This window comes from Mobula hypostoma, chromosome 12 (assembly GCF_963921235.1).
Source record: "Mobula hypostoma chromosome 12, sMobHyp1.1, whole genome shotgun sequence".
NCBI lineage: Eukaryota > Metazoa > Chordata > Chondrichthyes > Myliobatiformes > Myliobatidae > Mobula > Mobula hypostoma.
Window position 1 is genome coordinate 20,268,328 of NC_086108.1, and position 22,113 is coordinate 20,290,440.

At 41.6% G+C, this 22,113-nt stretch overlaps 1 protein-coding gene across 4 annotated transcripts in view; it reads right to left on the reverse strand.

The window, feature by feature from the left end:
* Window positions 1-22,113, reverse strand: part of fam20b (FAM20B glycosaminoglycan xylosylkinase) — a 107,712-nt gene that overhangs the window by 76,297 nt on the left and 9,302 nt on the right. For all 4 annotated transcript variants that reach the window (XM_063063713.1, XM_063063714.1, XM_063063715.1 and 1 more), the window contains exon 2: window positions 3,096-3,589. In XM_063063713.1, the coding sequence (XP_062919783.1) occupies window positions 3,096-3,472 (377 nt within the window). In that variant the 5' untranslated portion in view covers window positions 3,473-3,589. The remainder of the gene's footprint in view (window positions 1-3,095; window positions 3,590-22,113) is intronic.

Here is a 22,113-nt window from a genome sequence, read left to right on the forward strand (position 1 = left end):
GGGGGGGGGGAGGCGAAAAGGCAGGTAGACCTTAAATTAGGGATGTGTGAGGTGTATGTACTTTGGGAGATCAAATGTGAAGGGAAAGAACACAGTTAATGGTAGGACACTTAATGGCATCGACATACAGAGGGATCTTAAATTCCAAGTGACGGTTCTCCAGAAGTGGCTGATATGGTATATGGTATGCTGGCTTTCATTGGTTCAGCTACTGAGTTCAAGAATCAATAAGTTTCAGCTTTATGAAAATCTGGTTAGGTCACATCTAGAGTATTGAATTCATTTCTAGTCACCCCATTATAGCAAGGATGTGGAGGCTTTGGAGAAGCTGCTGAAGAGGTTTAAAATATTGCTGCCTGGATTAGGTGGGGGGTGGTTTGTGTTATAAGAAGAGGTTGAACAAACTAGAATTTTTTTCTCTGGAGTGCTGAGTGCCTGGAATGTGCTACCAGGGGGAGTGGTAGAGGCAGATATGATAGGGGATTTTAAAAAGTTCTCAAGACACATTAAGGTGCAGACAATGGAGGAATATGGACCAGGTACAGACAGACAAATTACACTAATTAGGTGTAATTAGCTTAGTTTTGATTTGGTAATCATTTAGTAATGATCACTGTCACTTCTATTCAATGTGGTCACTATGCCCCTTCTTTCTGTTGCAACATACTGAGGGTCATTTCCCTGTCGACCTTCCATGTTCTAGGCTTCACTGCCAGGTCATACAAGTCATTGCCTTTGAGGTACAACACATTCATCTTAATCAGATTTGGACACAGTTCTTCACTGAAATGCTGATTCAGCCACAACTAAGGATTCAATAAAACATTCTGATGAATTGTCATGGTCTGTTGGCTACTGTCTGGACTGCTAAGCATTTATGCTTCTTTTATTTCAATAGTACATCCTTGCTTCTGAACTGTTAAGTCTCAATTGATATTTCTATTTATGAAATAAATGCTCTCCCACAAGTCCTACTACCTCCAAAGATATATACATATGCACAGAAAATCCTTTGGAACTATGTCATTTGGTCTATGTTATTTCTCGACCAAATCTGTTTTGTCCAAAAGCATCTTTGCATTGAAGTTCCTCTGTCCTGTTCAGAGTCATACAGCCTGACTGATATGCAGACAAGTCTAGACGAGGAGTTGCATGGAGGGTGGGAGGCTTAACAACATCTATTTTAATCCTAGGAGTCCCACAGATAAGAAAGATGAGCTGAGAGCGTGGTTCAGCACATGGAATTATGAAATTGCTGCAATCTCAGAAATGTAAGTGAGGGAAGGGCGGCTCCATATTCTGGGGCAAAAAGTTTCAGATGTGACAGAAAGGGATTTAAGAGAGTGTGTTGCAAGGAAGGACTTCTTCCCCCTTCCTTTCAATGAAGGGTATCAGCTAAAACATTGACTGTTCATTCCTCTCCATAGATGCTGCTTGACCTGCTTAGTTCCTCCAGCATCATACATGGGTAAATTGTCAAAATCTTTCCCCACAGTAAGAGGGTAAAGGTTTGTGAAAGGTAAGAGGAATAAAGAGGTTATGAGAGTTAAGCTTTTTTTCCTGCACAAAGAATGATTCATACCCGAAACAGGTCGCTAGAGGAGGTGGTGGAATCAAATAAAGTTACCTCAAGCCATGCAGACAAAAATTTAAGTAAACAACGCAGAGGAGGATATGGCCCAAATGTAATCAAACAGGATTGGTACAGATGGGTAAAGAAGTCAGGTCAGAGGGCCTGTTTCTGAGATATACAAGTCTGACAAACTATCCTAAAACTCAGGAAAAATGAGTGGGTACATAGGTTTCAGTTAATGCACATCTGAAAGAGAACTTAAGACACCATAACTTTTAAAACTATAGACCAAGAGCTGGGAATTGAAGGTAACTTGTATCATTCACTTTTGGCCATGTGAATATGATGGACTAAATTATCTCTTTCTGCACTCTAAATGTTTTTGTCCAACCTTGGACAACATTGATCACCATGATCCAAGAATTTGAAGTACTCCAAATATGAGCCCCAGCATCAACAGCAGTTGGTAACTTCTGCGACCGTGAATATTTAAATATAAATGCTCTTCTACGCAGTTTACATTGGGCACTAGCTGTTCAAAATACATGGACTGAGAGCAGGGTCAATCAGAGCAAACGTTCAAATATTAGCACTTTGAGGCAAAATTATACATTACAAAAAGGCAAGACTTATTAATGTCTCAAATAACCTCTAGTCCACTACACCAAAATAAAAGATGGAGGCACAAGAATACTGATGCCAGAACCTGAGCAAAAACAAAACACTATTGAGGAATTCTGTGCATCAGGCACTATTTGGAGAGGGAATTCAGCAGTTGACATTGAGTTCCTCCAACAGTGTTTATGCTAGAACAAAATGCAGGATGCATTAAGTTTACTTAATTTTTGATATTCCATAACCAACCCCAGCAAAAAATAAATCGGCCAAAGCAAAAATGGAAATGTTCAAATATTACCAACCTGTAAGATTAAAAAAAATTCAGATGAATATTTTTCTCAACCAGTATTCCTCAAAATCCTCTTATCACAGAGATACAGATACAATTTTCCACCTTTGATACTATCATTGAAAGAAATAGATTTTGGTGTATCATAGCAACACAAGAATTATCAGGTCTGTTTTTTTAAAAACCAATTTTCTCATCGCAACAATACTTACTGATTAAAAAAATCCATTTGGAGAACGAGTAGAAATGAGAGGTTGGGAGCAGTGGGGCACAAGATCACTCACAACTAGACTTTAATGAGTTTCATACATTTTCAAATCTGGAATGAACTGGACTTCAAATCTGTTCATACAATTACTAAGTTATTACAGCATGTAAGGTGTTAATTTCATCATTTTACTAATGATGGCTCTGCAGACATTAGTGCCTTTTCATAGGGTATACCCAAAAGGTACAGGAACTTGTTACAATATTGCGTAAGCAGCAACATCAAGATATTTTTATGCTTGCATAGAAATATTTCAGGGGATGCAACATTTTGGGTAAAAAGACAAAAAGAGAGGGAGGAAGTCCTACAGTTTAATATCATTAAGGTGTGTGTATAGAAATAAATACCTTTTAGGTTTGAACACAACCTTCTGACCACCTTCAAGAACAAGCAGAGCTTTCAGCTGGGTTCCTTTGTAGCCCACATCAGCCTTGATTATCTTTTTGGTGGCCATAGCATGTAAAATGGCTCCAAGCTCTGGAGTTTCTTCGGGATACACCTCCCTGGGAACAACCCACTGCGCTGCAATTTCCCATGGTGACTGTAGAGTGTGCTCCAGACTGGGATTCAGTTCAATTTTAAGATTATCCATCATACGCTGGAAAGAATGTTGATCCTCTCGATTAGTTGCAGATGAGTCTGAATTGTCAATCAGGAACACTTTAGTGAAAATAAAAATAACGAGAAGGATAGCTAGTAAAACAACACGCTGCTTTAACTTCATGATGTCCTCTGTTCCAAAATGGCATCAGATATTGCAAATAGTCTCAAAATGACGACTGCGGACCAACGCCAACTTCAGTTGAACTTCCCAATCATACACATGCCAGCAACAGACACTCTGAAAGAAAAATAGATCATTAATACTTTTCAAAATACTTCACATCACAAACACAAATAATAGGTTAAAACCATACACTATTGATTTGATCTGCCCATCAAAACAATTTACCATGATTTACCATGGGCAAATACAGTAACAGTGAGGGCAGCATTGTTACTGCACCAGGGATCTAGATACAATGTCTGCGTGGAGTTTGTAAATTTCCAGTACGTGCTCCAGATCTTCGCACAATCCAAAGATGTGCCGGTAGATTAATTGCCTACTGTAAATTACTCCTTAGTGAAAGAAAGTGGGGAAAAAAATCAATGTGTTAGTTAATAAGCAAATAAGAGAAAATAATGTAGCAAGGAAATAAGGAGATGGGACTGATGGGATTGCTTGGTAACAGGTATAGACTTGATTGCCATGTTGTGCTAGATAATAAGCACATTTAATCGATAATTCTCCTTGAATCAATTCACAGTTCCACTGCTGCTTAGGGCAAAGAAAATAAGCATCTAAAGAACACGATACCAGTCAGTGAACAATAGGAAGAGCAGGCATTAGAAGGAATGCAATTTAATGATAAAACAAACATTTTATCTGGTTTTCCAGTACACCAGAACTTAATTGGTAAAATAATCTCAACAGATCTCATTTAAGCACAGTCTTAAGGTGGTAGTTTAATAAGTCCATATGATTTATGAAATAACTGAGAGGAGAGACTTCCCGAACCTTGTGATGAAGAAAAGTCGAAACTGCTGACGCCGGTTCCAGCTGAGAAATACCTTTTCCAAAGGTGTGACGCAGAATAAGAGTTCTCAAAGTAACTGACCTTTCTGCCGGAAGCGGTCATCACACAATACCCAAACTGTGTAAGAGTTAACAAAACGTGCGTGCCACGTATGGATGGTTCCAAATGTCAGTCAGACCTGTAATACGCCGAATGCCGCTGGTTAACTCCAATCCCTCTGGGGTTCGTTCGGATTCTTCACTCTCACTCTCTCTTCTTCTCCGATGGCGTAACTACCAACGGTGAGTTCCCACCAAAACGAACTACGCAATAACTGCTGTCTCCCCTTATATACCAGTTAGAACATGCCATCACGTGACATCACATCACCCCATTATCACAAGACAATTACATCATTCCAATGGCACCAGACCATTACATCATTCCAATAACATAAGACATCATTTCAAGAGATACTCACGGGACAGGTAACACCTCCTTCCAAGAAAAGAAAATTTTGATCTAAATTTACAAAATTGCACAGTACACATACAATATCTCAAGAGATATTGCAACTCTGATAAAGAAGAAGAGGGAGTTGTATGACATTTATAGGAAGCAGGGAGAAAATAAGGTGCTTGAGGAGTATAAGTGCAAGAAAATACTTAAGAAAGAAATCAGGAGGGCTAAAAGAAGACATGAGGTTGCCTTGGCAGTCAAAGTGAATGATAACCCAAAGAGCTTTTACAAGTATATGAAGAGCAAAAGGATTGTAAGGGATAAAATTGGTCCTCTTGAAGATCAGAGTGGTCGGCTATGTGCGGAACCAAAGGAAATGGGGGAGATCTTAAATAGGTTTTTTGCGTCTGTATTTACTAAGGAAACTGGCATGAAGTCTATGGAATTAAGGGAAACAAGTAGTGAGATCATGGAAACTGTACAGATCGAAAAGGAGGAGGTCCTTGCTGTCTTGAGGAAAATTAAAGTGGATAAATACCCGAGACCTAACAGGGTGTTCCCTCGGACCTTGAGGGAGACTAGTGCTGAAATTGCAGGGGCCCTGGCAGAAATATTTAAAATGTCGTTGTCTACAGGTGAGGTTCTGGAGGATTGGAGAGTGGCTCATGTTGTTCCGTTGTTTAAAAAAGGATCAGAAAGTAATCCGGGAAATTATAGGCCATTAAGTTTAACGTCGGCAGTGGGTAAATTATTGGAGGGAGTACTAAGAGACAGAATCTACGAGCATTTGGATAGACAGGGACTTATTAGGGAGAGTCAACATGGCTTTGTGCGTGGTAGGTCATGTTTGACCAATCTGTTGGAGTTTTTTGAGGAGGTTACCAGGAAAGTGGATGAAGGGAAGGCAGTGGATATTGTCTACATGGACTTCAGTAAGGCCTTTGACAAGGTCCCGCATGGGAGATTAGTTAGGAAAATTCAGTCGCTAGGTATACATGGAGAGATGGTAAATTAGATTAGACATTGGCTCAATGGAAGAAGCCAAAGAGTGGTAGTAGAGAATTGCTTCTCCGAGTGGAGGCCTGTGACTAGTGGTGTGCCACAGGGATCAGTGCTGGGTCCATTGTTATTTGTCATCTATATCAATGATCTGGATGCTAATGTGGTAAATTGGATCAGCAAATTTGCTGATGATACAAAGATTGGAGGTGTAGTAGACAGTGAGGAAGGTTTTCAGAGCCTGCAGAGGGACTTGGACCAGCTGGAAAAATGGGCTGAAAAATGGCAGATTGAGGTTAATACAGACAAGTGTGAGGTATTGCATGTTGGAAGGACAAACCAAGGTAGAACATACAGGGTTAATGGTAAGGCACTGAGGAGTGCAGTGGAACAGAGGGATCTGTGAATACAGATATAAAATTCCCTAAAAGTGGCGTCACAGGTAGATAGGGTCGTAAAGAGAGCTTTTGGTACATTGGCCTTTATTAATTGTTACGTACCCCGTAACTGGGTTGCCAAACCAGCAGAAATGGATCACTCAGTTGGAGTCTGGATTACTAGAACTAAGAAAGTTTTATTAAAGAAACAAGCAACACCGTACTCTAATCAAAAGGATAATAAGTGCAACAGTTCAGCAATGATAAACACACATGTGCACAGAATTAAGATAACAGCATCAATCAAGCTCTATCGTTGTCTAGGGGTAAATGACCAATTTCAAAGTGACACAAAGTTCAGTCCAATTTAGTTCAGTTCGCAGTAATTGTTGCCATGGCGATGGACAACGTGGGGGGAGGGAGAGAGAGAACGGGAACGACTGATCATTCAGAACGGCTTCCACTCACAGACCGGCGATATTGCTCACAAGCAGCTTTCGGGCGGGTCCTTTGTGATGTCACCTGAGGTCACCGACTGTGACCCCTCCTCCAGATGCGGTCGATCCTCTGCAGTGAATCCGGCACCCAAGCGAGGGTGGATACACACCGGGTTCCCGCTGATCGTACCTTTCCACCCAGTGCGTTTGAGGCTGATCCCCCCGATCAGCCATCCAAGAGATTCCCACCGACTCGTGAGAGGCGCACCACTTCCAGGGTCTCGTTACCTCGAGTGAAGTGTGTGTCCTGCCTTAGCGAACCTATCCCTTTTTATCCCCCTGCTGGGGTATCGCCTGTCCATCACTTCAAACAGTTCAGGGTTCAAAGGGGGAGCCGCTCCAGACAGCTCTCTCTCCCGTCCCTTCATTACACATCTCCAGATCGCCTGTCCATCACTTCAAACAGTTCAGGGTTCAAAGGGGGAGCCGCTCCAGACAGCTCTCTCTCCCATCCCTTCATTACACATCTCCAGATGCTGCTTCATTGTTCCTTATCTCTCCTTCCCGAGGACAGGTGGCAGACCAACTGCTGATGCCACTGATGCTAGCCCAGGCCAGCAAACATCTTAATTTATGTGTATTCTCGTCACATAATCAAAGTATTGAGTATAAGAGCTGGAATGTTATGATGAGGTTTTATAAGGCATTGGTGAGGCCGAACCTGGAGTATTGTGTTCAGTTTTGGTCACCAAATTATAGGAAGGATATTAATAAGGTTGAAAGAGTGCAGAGAAGGTTTACAAGGATGTTGCCGGGACTTGAGAAACTCAGTTACAGAGAAAGGTTGAATAGGTTAGGACTTTATTCCCTGGAGCGTAGAAGAATGAGGAGAGATTTGATAGAGGTATATAAAATTATGATGGGTATATATAGAGTGAATGCAAGCCAGCTTTTTCTACTGAAGCAAGGGGAGAAAAAAACCAAAGGACATGGGTTAAGGGTGAGGGGGGAAAAGTTTAAAGGGAACATTGGGGGGGGCTTCTTCACACAGAGAGTGGTGGGAGTATGGAATGAGCTGCCAGACGAGGTGGTAAATGCGGGTTCTTTTTTAACATTTAAAAATAAATTGGACAGATACATGGATGGGAGGTGTATGGAGGGATATGGTCCGTGTGCAGGTCAGTGGGACTAGGCAGAAAATGGTTCAGCACAGCCAAGAAGGGCCAAAAGGCCTGTTTCTGTGCTGTAGTTTCTATGGTTTTCTATGGTTAATGATACAGTACTCTACAACTAATATAACATATGACAAGAGTGTAAACAAAATATCAGAATTATATTACAAGTTCTACATCTGGACAAACAGTCGGCAATTACATTATCTTTGCCTTTAAGGTGAGTTATTAAGTGATCATACAGGTGTCCCCCGCTTTCCCAATGTTCTCTTTACGACATTTCGCTTTTACGAAAGACCTACATTATTACCTGTTTTCGTTAACCGAAAGAGGATTTTCACTTTTACGAAAAAAGACACTCGCTTTAAACTTATGTTTACCCCGAGAAAGACTACCATGACCATGAAGCCTTGTGCGGGCAGGTGTGTGTGCATGCCTGACGTGCGAATGCCTGTACGTGAGCATGAGTGACATGCACGTATGTGCGGGCAGGTGTGTGGGCATGCCTGACGTGCGAATGCCTGTACGTGAGCACGAGTGACATGCACGTATGTGCGAATGCATGAGATGCACATGCGTGTACGTGCTGATTTTTTTTTTCGACAAATCAATTTTGGCTCAAACTTCCCGATTCTGAGAAGTGAATCTACACTGTTCATACATTATTTCTCATACATGTATTTATCATATCATTCCTGCTTTTACTAGATGTTAGTGTTATTTTAGATTTTATGCGCTATTTTGGTATGATTTGGTAGGTTATTTTTTGGGTCTGGGAACGCTCAAAAAATTTTCCCATTATAAATGAATGATAATTGCTTCTTTGCTTTACGCCATTTCGGCTTACGAATGGTTTCAGAGGAATGCTCTACATTTGGATAGCGGGGGAAACCTGTATTCTTGTAAAATTAAACTCCAATTCAGTAATCTTCTACTTTTATTTTTCAGTTTACTCAAATATACCAATGGATTATGATCGGTGTAAACCACGAGTGGTTTCTGAGTTGTGCCAACATACACATCGAAATTTTGCAGAGCCAAAATTAGAGATAATAATTCCTTTTCTATGGTTGAATAATTTCTTTAATGCTCATTAGATTTCTTGGAAAAATAAGCCACAGGATGTTCATCATCATCATCATTATCCCTTTGTAGTAAGACTGCTCCTGCAGCCTCATCACTAGCATCTACAGCTAGGGAAAATGCCTTTTCAAAATCAGGTGATTTGAGCACAGGTTGGTGACACAGGATAGCTTTCAATTTACTAAATGCTTCCTGACAAGGCTCTGTCCAAACAAACTTTTCACCTTTCTTCAGGAGGTTAGTTAACGAAAGGGCAGTGTCGGCAAAATTCTTACAGAACTTACAGTATTACCCTACCATTCCCAAGAATCTTCTGAGAGTTTTTGTACCAGTTGGAGTGGGAACCTCCAAAATTGCCTGAACTTTTGCCTGAACAGGAGCTAACCTGCCTTGACCCACAACATAACCAAGATAGGTCACAGCGGCATGCCCAAATTCACTTTTAGCTTGAGATGGTAAAGGGCTAATTTGTTCTGCTGACATGTAAAAATTAGACGTCAAGCTAAGCTCTGTTGGCTTTTGCACCTGCAGAATAGGATGTGGTAATATAATTATATTCTGTCTCAAAAAATGTGGAACTACAGTTGAAAAATGAGGAATTACCTCATTGTGCACATTGTCTAAGTTTGATGGCCCTGTCTCAAAATACCACTGTTGCTGGGCTGTGACTATGGGGGATAGCTAAAAATTTTTTTCCTGCGTACATGACAAAAAGGGTATAAAAACTCTGTATCTGTAAGCTTGGTGAGAGAGACCTATGGTACGGGCACCCTGTGTGTGCCTAAGAAGTGCTCTCTCTCCAGTAGCGGCTACTAATAAAAAGCTGTTGCTTTATCCTCCATAGTACTGTGTGTTCTTGCATCGGGTAACGGGTAATAATTAGAAGTAAGGTTTAACAAGCTAAGTTAATATAGTTAGGTTAGCTTTTGAAAGCCTGTCAAACAGTTTTTCTACTGCAGACATATGTGCCCCCCAAGTGTCATTCCCTGTGACTAAATCATCAATATAGGCATCTGTATGTTTTAACCCTTGAATTACAGAATTAATCATTCTCTGGAAGGTTCCTGGAGCATTCTTCATCCCAAATGGCAGAACATTATACTCATATAACCCAGATGGCATCACAAATGCAGAAATTTCTCTACCTCTGTCAGTTAATGGAACACACCAATACCCTTTCAACAAATCAATCTTTGTAAGAAATTTAGCTTTTCCAACCTTGTCATCTACCCGAGGAACAACAGGAATTCTGCAGATGCTGGTATTCAAGCAACACACATAAAAGTTGCTGCATTCACCAGCAACTTTTATGTGTGTTGCATCTACCCGAGGGATTGGATATGCATCAGTTTTTGTTACAGCATTCACCTTCCTATAATCAGTACAAAACCTAATACTATCATCTGGTTTAGGCACCACGACACAAGATGAACTCCAATCCAAAGTAGAAAGTCTAATAATATCACTGTCTTTAACATATACTTAATTTCTTGTTCAGCAAGTTTACATTTTTCCACATTCATTCAATATGGATGTCGCTATATATTTTTGGTGTTTCCAAAATCTACATCATGTGAGGCTACTGTGATTCATAGTCATAGTCATACTTTATTGATCCCGGGGGAAACTGGATTTTCATTACAGTTGCTCCATAAATAATAAATAGTAATAAAACCATAAATAGTTAAATAGTAATATGTAAATTATGCCAGGAAATAAGTCCAGGACCAGCCTATTGGCTCAGGGTGTCTGACCCTCCAAGGGAGTAGTTGTAAAGTTTGATGGCCACAGGCAGGAATGACTTCCTATGACGCTCTGTCTTGCATCTCAGTGGAATGAGTCTCTGGCTGAATGTACTCCTGTGCCCACCCAGTGCATTATGTAGTGGATGGGAGACATTGTCCAAGCTGGCATGCAACTTGGACAGCATCCTCTTTTCAGACACCACCATCAGAGAGTCCAGTTCCATCCCCACAACATCACTGGCCTTACGAATGAGTTTGTTGATTCTGTTGGTGTCTGCTACCCTCAGCCTGCTGCCCCAGCACACAACAGCAAACATGATAGCACTGGCCACCACAGACTCGTAGAACATCCTCAGCATCGTCCGGCAGATGTTAAAGGACCTCAGTCTCCTCAGGAAATAGAGACGGCTCTGACCCTTCTTGTAGACAGCCTCAGTGTTCTTTGACCAGTCCAGTTTATTGTCAATTGGTATCCCCAGGTATTTGTAATACTCCACCATGTCCACCCTGACCCCCTGGATGGAAACAGGGGTCACCGGTACCTTAGCTCTCCTCAGGTCTACCACCAGCTCCTTAATCTTTTGGGAACGTCTGGAAATAAATTCTCAAATTTCATGATTAACTGTTTCATTTGCTGTCTCTGTTGTGGCTGTAGATGAGCCAATTTCTCAGCAATATTGTCCAAAATTGTCGAATTTGTTAGTCTGGCAGAAATAATGTTTGGTTTAAAATAAGCCTCAGATGGATCAGCTACCAAGTTCCCAGGGAAGTCAGACTTATTGTCACTGACAACAACAGTCATAGCTGCAGACTGTTTCCCCTCATAAGGCTTTATCATATTTACATGACAAAGTTGCGTTGGCCTTCATCGATCTGGTGTTTTTACCACATAGTCCACATTATTAACTTCAGATATAATCTCATAAGGACCATGAAATCTAGCTTGTAAAGGGTTCGTTTGCACAGGGAAAAGAACCAACACCATATCTCCCGGCTTAAACACCCTCGTTCTAGCATCCTTGTCACACCAAGTTTTCATTCTTTCCTGAGCAGATTTTAAAATTTCCCTTGCAAAGCTGCAAGCTTTATGCAATCTTCCCTTAAATTTTAAGACATAATCCAATAAATTACTATGTACTTCTTTATTAACCCACTGTTCTTTTAATAATGCCAAAGGTCCTCAGACATTGTGCCCAAACACAAGTTTAAACGGACTAAAGCCTAGGGACTCCTGCACTAACTTCCGTACTGCAAACAAAAACAAATGAACTCCCTCATCCCAATCTTCCTCATTTTCAACACAAAACATCCTAATCATAATTTTAAGGGTAGAATGGAACCTCCCTAAGGCCCCTTGTGATTCGGGATGATACGCAGATGATATAATCTGTTTGGCTCCCAGTTTATAAACTATCTGCTGGAATAATCCAGACATAAAATTACTCTTTTATCAGGCTGGATTTCTTTAGGTAATCCAAATAAAGTAAAGAACTTTATGAGAGCCTTTGTCACAGTTTTGGCTTTTATATTCCTAAGAGGTATCGCTTCTGGAAACCTAGATGCGGTACACATGAGAATCAGCAAATATTGGTGGCCAATAGTTTTTAGCAATGGACCCACACAATCTACAATAACTTTAGAAAATGGCTCACCAAATGCAGGAATTGGTTGTAATGGGGCCACTGGGGTGACTTGATTAGATTTAACTACAACCTGACAAGTGTGACACTTTCGGCAAAATGTCATCACATCTTTCCTCAACCCAGGCCAATAAAATGTTTAAAAACCTTGTTCACAGTTTTCCTCACACCAAAATGGCCACCCAAGGGTATATTATGAGCCAAAGTCAAAATTTCATTCCAGTGAACTTTAGGAACGAATACCTGGTGGAAAAACTGCCCAATCCTCGCTTGTAGGAATCCTAGGTGGTCTCCACTTCCTCATCAATACTCCACTCTTGAAATAATACCCTACTGGCACCTTCACAGTCTCATTATCTGGGACAGCTTGTTCTCTTAAGGTGGCAATCTCAGGGTCTTTGCTTTGCTCCACTATAAACTCCTTCCTAGACAAGGACAAGTCTTTAAGTCAGATTTATTACAAGGATCCTGATCAAATAATGAAGGTAGAGAAGTTATTGACAAATCAACAAAATCTGAATCCTTATATGAATTGTCGTGGGTAACAGACCCATGCTGCACAGAACCCTCTGCCTCGGCAGACTTTTTTCCCATAGCTCGGGTTATTGCACAGGAGGTATATATGTTAGAATCCATTTTTGGATCATCAATGATTGGCTTAGCTGTCATCTGCACTACAGGAACAACTTTTCCTCCTGCTAGGTCATTCCTTAACAATAAGGAAACACCATCCACTGGTAAACTGGGTCGCAGTCCTACTTTAACAGTTCCTGAAATTAACCTCGACCTTAAAACTACTTCGTGCAGAGGTACAGACATAAGGTTGCCCTCAATACCTCGTATAAGATTTACCTCACCAATGTCAGTCTCATCATTAAACTCTAGAACACTGTCTAACATTAGTGACTAAGAAGCACCAGTATCCCGAAGAATTTTTATTGTTAATGGACGGGACCTTGCATTCACCAAAACAAACCCCTCTGACATAAAATGATCGAATCCCTTCTTAACCTGGTCAAACCTTGACAAAGCTTCCTTTGAATGTCCCGAACCCTGTGGGTTTCTAGGCGTTTCAAAGTGCTGCACGCAGTCATCTGGAACTGCCTCCTTTTCCCTCTTCTTCAGACGGAAACAGTTAGCCATAACATGACTAGGTTTCTTACAATAGTAACAATTAAGACTGAAATGTTTTTCCTTCACTTGCTTCCCTTCATTCTTACCTTTATCACTAGCTTCTGATTTACTTTCTGGTTTACCCTGACTATCCAGACTACTCTTTTGGAAAGTTTTACTCGGAGTAAATTTACTCTTATGGATTAAAGCATACTCATCTGCTAATTTAGCAGACTCCTGCAACATAGCAGTGTCCCTCTCATTTAAGTATATCTTCATGTCAATAGGGACACACCTTTTAAATTCCTCAATTAAAACCAACTCTTTCAAGTTGTCATACTCCTCATTCACATTTTTAGAGTTGACCCATCGCTCAAAACACATAGATTTATCATAGGCAAATTCCATATAAGTCTGGTTCACAGATTTCTTCAATTTTTTAAATCTTTCTCTATAAGCTTCTGGAACCAGTTCATAAGCTTTAAGTATACACTGCTTCACAGTATCATAATCAAGTGCTTGCTCAGCAGTTAAAGCCATATAAACTTGTTGTGCTTTACCTTTAATTACACTTTGTATAAGCACTGGCCATTTATCTTTCGGCCACTCTGAAATCAGAGTAACTGTCTCAAAATGCTGGAAGTATGTATCAACTTCTGCCTCATTAAATGGAGGAACCAATTTAATTTCCTGACGAACAACAAATAGTTTCCTAGAACCAGAGGACTGAATCTCGGACCTTAACTTCACAATCACTAGCTCAAACTCCGTTCTTTTCTCTGCTTCTTTAGCTTCAAATTCCCTCTGTTTATTTGCAGCTTCTAATCGACTTCATTTCAAGTCAGCTTCTAATTGTTTTTGTTTTAACTCAGCTTCTACTCTAAGCTTCTTTAACGCTAACTGTTCCAGGTGTAATTGTATCGCTTCTTTACTTACAGAGAACCTATCTAACTCCGCTTCATCAAAAACCGCCGAATTTGTATAGTGTTCCACGATTTTTTTCTGAATTACTGGCTTAGGTGTAACCATCGATATTCCTTTAAAGTCCAACCTTCTAGTAATCTTTAATACATCACCCTTTTTCGCCTTCACTAATACCGCCAGGGCTGGTGACACCAGAAAGCCATCAATATCCATTGCTGCTGATTACCACACACAAACCAATCAAATGAAAGGAATCAATTATTTCCCCTTTTTCAATTGTTAATTAAACAGCCAATTAAACTAAATTGGTTCAAATCCTGGATGAGCCCCCACATATGTTATGAATTAGCAGTAACAGAAATGAATACGAGTCGAGTTTTTATAAAATAAACGACGACATTTATTAACCTCTACTCAAATAAACATGAAACAGTAAATGAACGATTAACTTAAACAGATGTTAACAGTGTTATGCTTCTATAGTTATCAAACAATCAAACTTAAAGAAAATTCTCAACAGATCTCATATAAGCACAGTCTTAAGGTGGTAGTTTAATAAGTCCATATGATTTATGAAATAACTGAGAGGAGAGACTTCCCGAACCTTGCGATGAAGAAAAGTCGAAACTGCTGACGCCGGTTCCAGCTGAGAAATACCTTTTCCGAAGTTATGATGCAGAATACGAGTTCTCAAAGTAACTGACCTTTCTGCCAGAAGTGGTTATCACACAATATCCAAACCATGTAAGGGTTAACAAAACGTGCATGCCATGTACAGACGGTTCCAAATGTCAGTCACACCCGTAATGCGCTGAATGCCGCTGGTTAACTCCAATTCCTCTGGGGTTCGTTCGGATTCTTCACTCTCACTCTTTCTTCTTCTCCGATAGCGTAACTACCAATGGTGAGTTCCCACCAAAACGAACTACACAACAACTGCGGTCTCCCTTTATATACCAGTTAGAACATGCTATCACGTGACATCACATCACCCCATTATCACAAGACAATTACATCACTCCAATGGCACGAGACCATTCTATCATTCCAATAGCATAAGACAATTACATCATTTTCACAGGATACTCACGGGACAGGTAACAAGTGTTATACATTACAACATAAAGTGTTATGAATGACAGGCTAATGAATAGAATTAAGACCGCACCAGAATAGTAATAATCCATACAAAATTTTAACATATTGAACTGAAAGGTTACTGCTGCTGTAAAATCTAAATAAATTTGAGCTCAGAAAAACATTATGCTATGTCAGTGCTGAGTGGCAGACCTGTATGTGCTCTAAGCAGCTGCAGCTCAGCAAAATCTTTTACATTTTAGCATACATTACCCTTGACTGCAAACCTTTGTGGGGTAATAGACATTGTGTCTGAGGAAAGGAATGCTGAACTCAATGTGCAACTGATTATACTTTGCAAACAGTAGAAAAAAAATTCTGGATTCCTATAATGTTCTAGAAGTTATTTCTCAATTGCTAGCATAAATTGTAAAGAACAAAGTGTGTGTTGCTCTGGTTAATTAAAACTCTTTGAGGAACGAAATTTGGCATCCTTGCTTTGATTGACCTATATGCTGTTCCAGAACCACAACAACAGAATTGGCTGATAACTGCCTTTGAACTCTACCAAACTATTAAAAGAGATTTTGAAAGAGTAAATGACATGCTAACTTTGACTCCAGTTTTTTTTAAATCACAAGATAACCATTCATTGTTAAGATTGCCTGACTTCGATGCCTTCCCGTAGCAGGCAGTAACATGGTCCACATCAAGTCCAGCTTCTCCACCAATGAAGAGCTCAGAAACAACGACTGACAACCAATGTGCAAAAGAAGACAAACTGTGCAAAAAAAAACAGAGACCTTGAAAGTAAGTTTGTTGGTTGTTCATCAGTTCAGAGTTGTGGTGAGTGAAGTTATCCACACGGGTTCAGAAGCCTGATGTTTGTAGGGTAATAACTATCCCTGAACCTAGTGATAAAGGATCCAAGGCTCCTGTACCTCCTGACTGATGGTAGCAGCAAGAAGAGAGAATGGCCTGGATGGTGGGGTCCTTGATGATTGATGCAGCTTTCTTGCAGCAGCAGTCCATCTGAATCTGCTCAATGTTGAGAGGAGTTACCCTTTGATTTCCCAGGATGTATACACCATTATAGATTATAGATAGTAGCTACAGGGAGGTAGTTACACCAAAGGAGCAGAAGTCAGGAAATTGGGTCACTGTCAGGCGAGGGAAGAGGAAAGGGCAGGCAGAGCAGGGTTCCCCTGTGGCCATTCCCCTCAACAACAAGTATACCGCATTGGATACTGTTGGGGGGGGATGACCTACCTGGGACAAGCTGCAGTAGCCGGATCTCTGACACTGAGTCTGGCTCTGCAGTGCAGAAGGGAGGGGGGAAAAGAGGAGAGCGGTAGTGATAGGGGACTCGATAGTTAGAGGGGCAGACAGGAGGTTCTGTGGTTGTGACAGAGAATCCAGGATGGTTTGTTGCCTCCCGGGTGCCAGGGTCAAGGATGTCTCTGATCAATTGCATGACATTCTGAAGTGGGAGGGTGATCAGCCAGATGTCGTGGTGCACATCGGTACCAATGACATAGCAAGGAAGAGTAAGGAGGTCCTGGAGAGTGAGTATAGAGAGCTTGGTAGGAAGTTGAAAAGCAGGACCTCGAGAGTGGTAATCTCAGGATTGCTACCTGTGCTACATGCCAGTGAGGGTAGGAATAGGATGCTCTGGAGGATGAACAAGTGGCTGAGGAACTGGTGTAGGGAGCAGAGTTTCAGATTTCAGGATAATTGGGACCTCTTCTGGGGCAGGTAGGACCTGTACAAGAGAGACGGGTTACACTTGAACTACAGGGAGACCAATATCCTTTCAGGGAGGTTTGTTAATGCTGCTGGGGAGGCTTTAAACTAGATTTGCAGGGGGATGGGAACCAGAGTGCCAAAGCTGACAGTGTGGCTGTGGTGAAAATAAATGATGTTAAAAGTTCAAGCAAATCCGCTAATAGAAAGGTTGTGAGTGGTGGTAAAAATCTTCTGAGGTGTATATATTTCAATGCTAGGAGTATTGCGGGGAAGGCGGATGAGTTGAGGGCGTGGATTGACATGTGGAATTATGACGTTATAGCAATTAGTGAAACTTGGCTACAGGAGGGGCAGGACTGGCAGCTTAATATTCCAGGGTTCCGATGTTTCAGATGTGATCGAGGCAGAGGAATGAAAGGTGGGGGAGTAGCATTGCTTGTTAGGGAAAATATTACAGCAGTGCTCAGGCAGGACAGATTAGAGGGCTTGTCTACTGAGTCCTTATGGGTGGAGCTGAGAAACGGGAAAGGTATGGCCACATTAGTGGGATTGTATTATAGACCACCCAATAGTCAACGAGAATTGGAAGAGCAAATCTGCAGAGAGATAGCAGGCAAATGCAGGAAACATAAAGTTGTGGTGGTAGGGGATTTTAGTTTTCCATATATTGATTGGATCTCCCATACTGTTAGGGGTCTAGATGGTTTAGAGTTTGTAAAATGTGTTCAGGAAAGTTTTTTAAATCAATATATAGAGGGACCAACTAGAGGGATGCAATATTGGATCTCCTGTTAGGAAACGAGTTAGGACAAGTAACAGAAGTCTGTGTGGGGAGCACTTTGGTTCCAGTGATCATAACACCATTAGTTTCAACTTGATCATGGACAAGGATAGATCTAGTCCCAGGGTTGAGGTTCTTAACTGGAAGAAGGCCAAATTTGAAGAAATGAGAAAGGATCTAAAAAGAGTGGATTGGGGCAGGTTGTTCTCTGGCAAGGATGTGATCGGTAGGTGGGAAGCCTTCAAAGGAGAAAGTTTTTGAGAGTGCAGAATTTGTATGTTCCTGTCAGGATTATACAATGTCAGGAGAGAGAAACCGGGGAATTATAGACCGGTTAGCCTAATGTCGGTGGTGGGGAAACTGCTGGAGTCAGTTATCAAGGATGTGATAACAGCACATTTGGAGAGTGGTGAAATGATCGGACAAAGTCAGCATGGATTTGTGAAAGGAAAATCATGTCTGACGAATCTCATAGAATTTTTTGAGGATGTAACTAGTAGAGTGGATAGGGGAGAACCAGTGGATGTGGTATATTTGGATTTTCAAAAGGCTTTTGACAAGGTCCCACACAGGAGATTAGTGTGCAAACTTACAGCACACGGTATTGGGGGTAAGGTATTGGTGTGGGTGGAGAATTGGTTAGCAGACAGGAAGCAAAGAGTGGGAATAAACGGGACCTTTTCAGAATGGCAGGCGGTGACTAGTGGGGTACCGCAAGGCTCAGTGCTGGGACCCCAGTTGTTTACAATATATATTAATGACTTGGATGAGGGAATTAAATGCAGCATCTCCAAGTTTGCGGATGACATGAAGCTGGGTGGCAGTGTTAGCTGTGAGGAGGATGCTAAGAGGATGCAGGGTGACTTGATAGGTTGGGTGAGTGGGTAAATTCATGACAGATGCAATTTAATGTGGATAAATGTGAAGTTATCCACTTTGGTGGCAAAAATAGGAAAACAGATTATTATCTGAATGGTGGTCGATTAGGAAAAGGGGAGGTGCAACGAGACCTGGGTATCATTATACACCAGTCATTGAAAGTGGGCATGCAGGTACAGCAGGCGGTGAAAAAGGCGAATGGTATGCTGGCATTTATAGCGAGAGGATTCGAGTACAGGAGCAGGGAGGTACTACTGCAGTTGTACAAGGCCTTGGTGAGACCACACCTGGAGTACTGTGTGCAGTTTTGGTCCCCTAATCTGAGGAAAGACATCCTTGCCATAGAGGGAGTACAAAGAAGGTTCACCAGATTGATTCCTGGGATGGCAGGACTTTCATATGAAGAAAGACTGGATGAACTGGGCTTGTACTCGTTGGAATTTAGAAGATTGAGGGGGGATCTGATTGAAACGTATAAGATCCTAAAGGGATTGGACAGGCTAGATGCAGGAAGATTGTTTCCGATGTTGGGGAAGTCCAGAACGAGGGTCCACAGTTTGAGGATAGAGGTGAAGCCTTTTAGGACCGAGATTAGGAAAAACTTCTTCACACAGAGAGTGGTGAATCTGTGGAATTCTCTGCCACAGGAAACAGTTGAGGCCAGTTCATTGGCTATATTTAAGAGGGAGTTAGATATAGCCCTTGTGGCTACGGGGGTCAGGGGGTATGGAGGGAAGGCTGGGGCGGGGTTCTGAGTTGGAGGATCAGCCATGATCATAATAAATGGCGGTGCAGGCTCGAAGGGCCGAATGGCCTACTCCTGCACCTATTTTCTAAGTTTCTATGATTAAAGGCAAAGTGAATAGGAATAAGGAACCTTGGTTCTCAAGGGATATTGCAACTCTGATTAAGAAGAAGAGCGAGTTGTATGACATGTCTAAGAAGCAGGGAGTAAATAAGGTGCTTGAGGAGTATAAGAAGTGCAAGAAAATACTTAAAAAAGAAATCAGGAGGGCTAAAAGAAGACATGAGGTTGCCTTGGCAGTCAAAGTGAAGGATAATCCAAAGAGCTTTTACAGGTATATTAAGAGCAAAAGGATTGTAAGGGATAAAATTGGTCCTCTTGAAGATCAGAGTGGTGGGCTATGTGCGGAACCAAAGGAAATGGGGGAGATCTCAAATAGGTTTTTTGTGTCTGTATTTACTAATGAAACTGGCATGAAGTCTATGGAATTAAGGGAAACAAGTAGTGAGATCATGGAAACTGTACAGATCGAAAAGGAGGAGGTCCTTGCTGTCTTGAGGAAAATTAAAGTGGATAAATCCCCGGGACCTGACAGGGTGTTCCCTCGGACCTTGAAGGAGACTAGTGTTGAAATTGCAGGGGCCCTGGCAGAAATATTTAAAATGTTGCTGTCTACAGGTGAGGTGCCGGAGGATTGGAGAGTGGCTCATGTTGTTCCATTGTTTAAAAAAGGATCAAAAAGTAATCCGGGAAATTATAGGCCAGTAAGTTAAACGTCGGTAGTAGGTAAGTTATTGGAGGGAGTACTAAGAGACAGAATCTACAAGCATTTGGATAGACAGGGACTTATTAGGGAGAGTCAACATGGCTTTGTGCGCGGTAGGTCATGTTTGACCAATCTGTTGGAGTTCTTCGAGGAGGTTACCAGGAAAGTGGATGAAGGGAAGGCAGTGGATATTGTCTACATGGACTTCAGTAAGGCCTTTGACAAGGTCCCGCATGGGAGATTAGTTAGGAAAATTCAGTTGCTAGGTATACATGGAGAGGTGGTAAATTGGATTAGACATTAGCTCAATGGAAGAAGCCAAAGAGTGGTAGTAGAGAATTGCTTCTCCGAGTGGAGGCCTGTGACTAGTGGTGTGCCACAGGGATCAGTGCTGGGTCCATTGTTATTTGTCATCTATATCAATGATCTGGATGCTAATGTGGTAAATTGGATCAGCAAATTTGCTGATGATACAAAGATTGGAGGTGTAGTAGACAGTGAGGAAGGTTTTCAGAGCCTGCAGAGGGACTTGGACCAGCTGGAAAAATGGGCTGAAAAATGGCAGATGGAGTTTAATACAGACAAGTGTGAGGTATTGCATGTTGGAAGGACAAACCAAGGTAGAACATACAGGGTTACTGGTAAGGCACTGAGGAGTGCAGTGGAACAGAGGGATCTGGGAACACAGATACAAAATTCCCTAAAAGTGGCGTCACAGGTAGATAGGGTCGTAAAGAGAGCTTTTGGTACATTGGTCTTTATTAATCAAAGTATTGAGTATAAGAGCTGGAATGTTATGATGAGGTTGTATAAGCCATTGGTGAGGCCGAATCTGGAGTATTGTGTTCAGTTTTGGTCACCAAATTACAGGAAGGATATAAATAAGGTTGAAAGAGTGCAGAGAAGGTTTACAAGGATGTTGCCGGGACTTGAGAAACTCAGTTACAGAGAAAGGTTGAATGGGTTAGGACTTTATTTCCTGGAGCATAGAAGAATGAGGGGAGATTTGATAGAGGCATATAATATTATGACAGGTATTGATAGAGTGAATGCAAGCAGGCTTTTTCCACTGAGGCAAGGGGAGAAAAAAACCAGAGGACATAGGTTAAGGGTGAGGGGGGAAAAGTTTAAAGGGAACATTAGGGGGGGCTTCTTCACGCAGAGAGTGATGGGAGTATGGAATGAGCTGCCAGACGAGGTGGTAAATGCGGGTTCTTTTTTAACATTTAAGAACAAATTGGACAGATACATGGATGGGAGGTGTATGGAGGGAAGTGTCGCCTCACCTGGAAGGACTGTTTGGGGCCCTGAATGGTGGTAAGTGAGGAAGTGTAAGGGCATGTGTAGCACTTGTTCCGCTTACACGGATAAGTGCCAGGAGGGAGATCAGTTGTCAACTAATCAATTATGTGTTATGCTGTAAACCTAGCACACAAAAGGACTTAAGTACTACGTGTGGATAGTCAGAGGCTTTTTCCCAGTGCTGAAATGACTAACACAAGAGGGCACAGTTTTAAGGTGCTTGGAAGTAGGTACAGAGGGGATGTCAGGTGTAGGGTTTTTTTTTAAACGCAGAGAGTGGTGAGTGCATGGAACGGGCTGCCGGCAACTGTGGTGGAGGCGGATACAATAAGGACTTTTAAGAGGCTCCTGGATAGGTACATGGACCTTAGAAAAATAGAGGGCGATGGGTAACCCTAGGTAATTTCTAAAGTAAGTACATGTTCGGCAGAGCATTGTGGGGCAAGGGGCATGTATTGTAATATAGGCTTATGTTCTACTACAAGAGGACAGACAATTTATTACAATGATTTAGGCTAAAATTAAGCCAGACTGTTTCTGTTTTTTGGTTGCACTGACAGACAA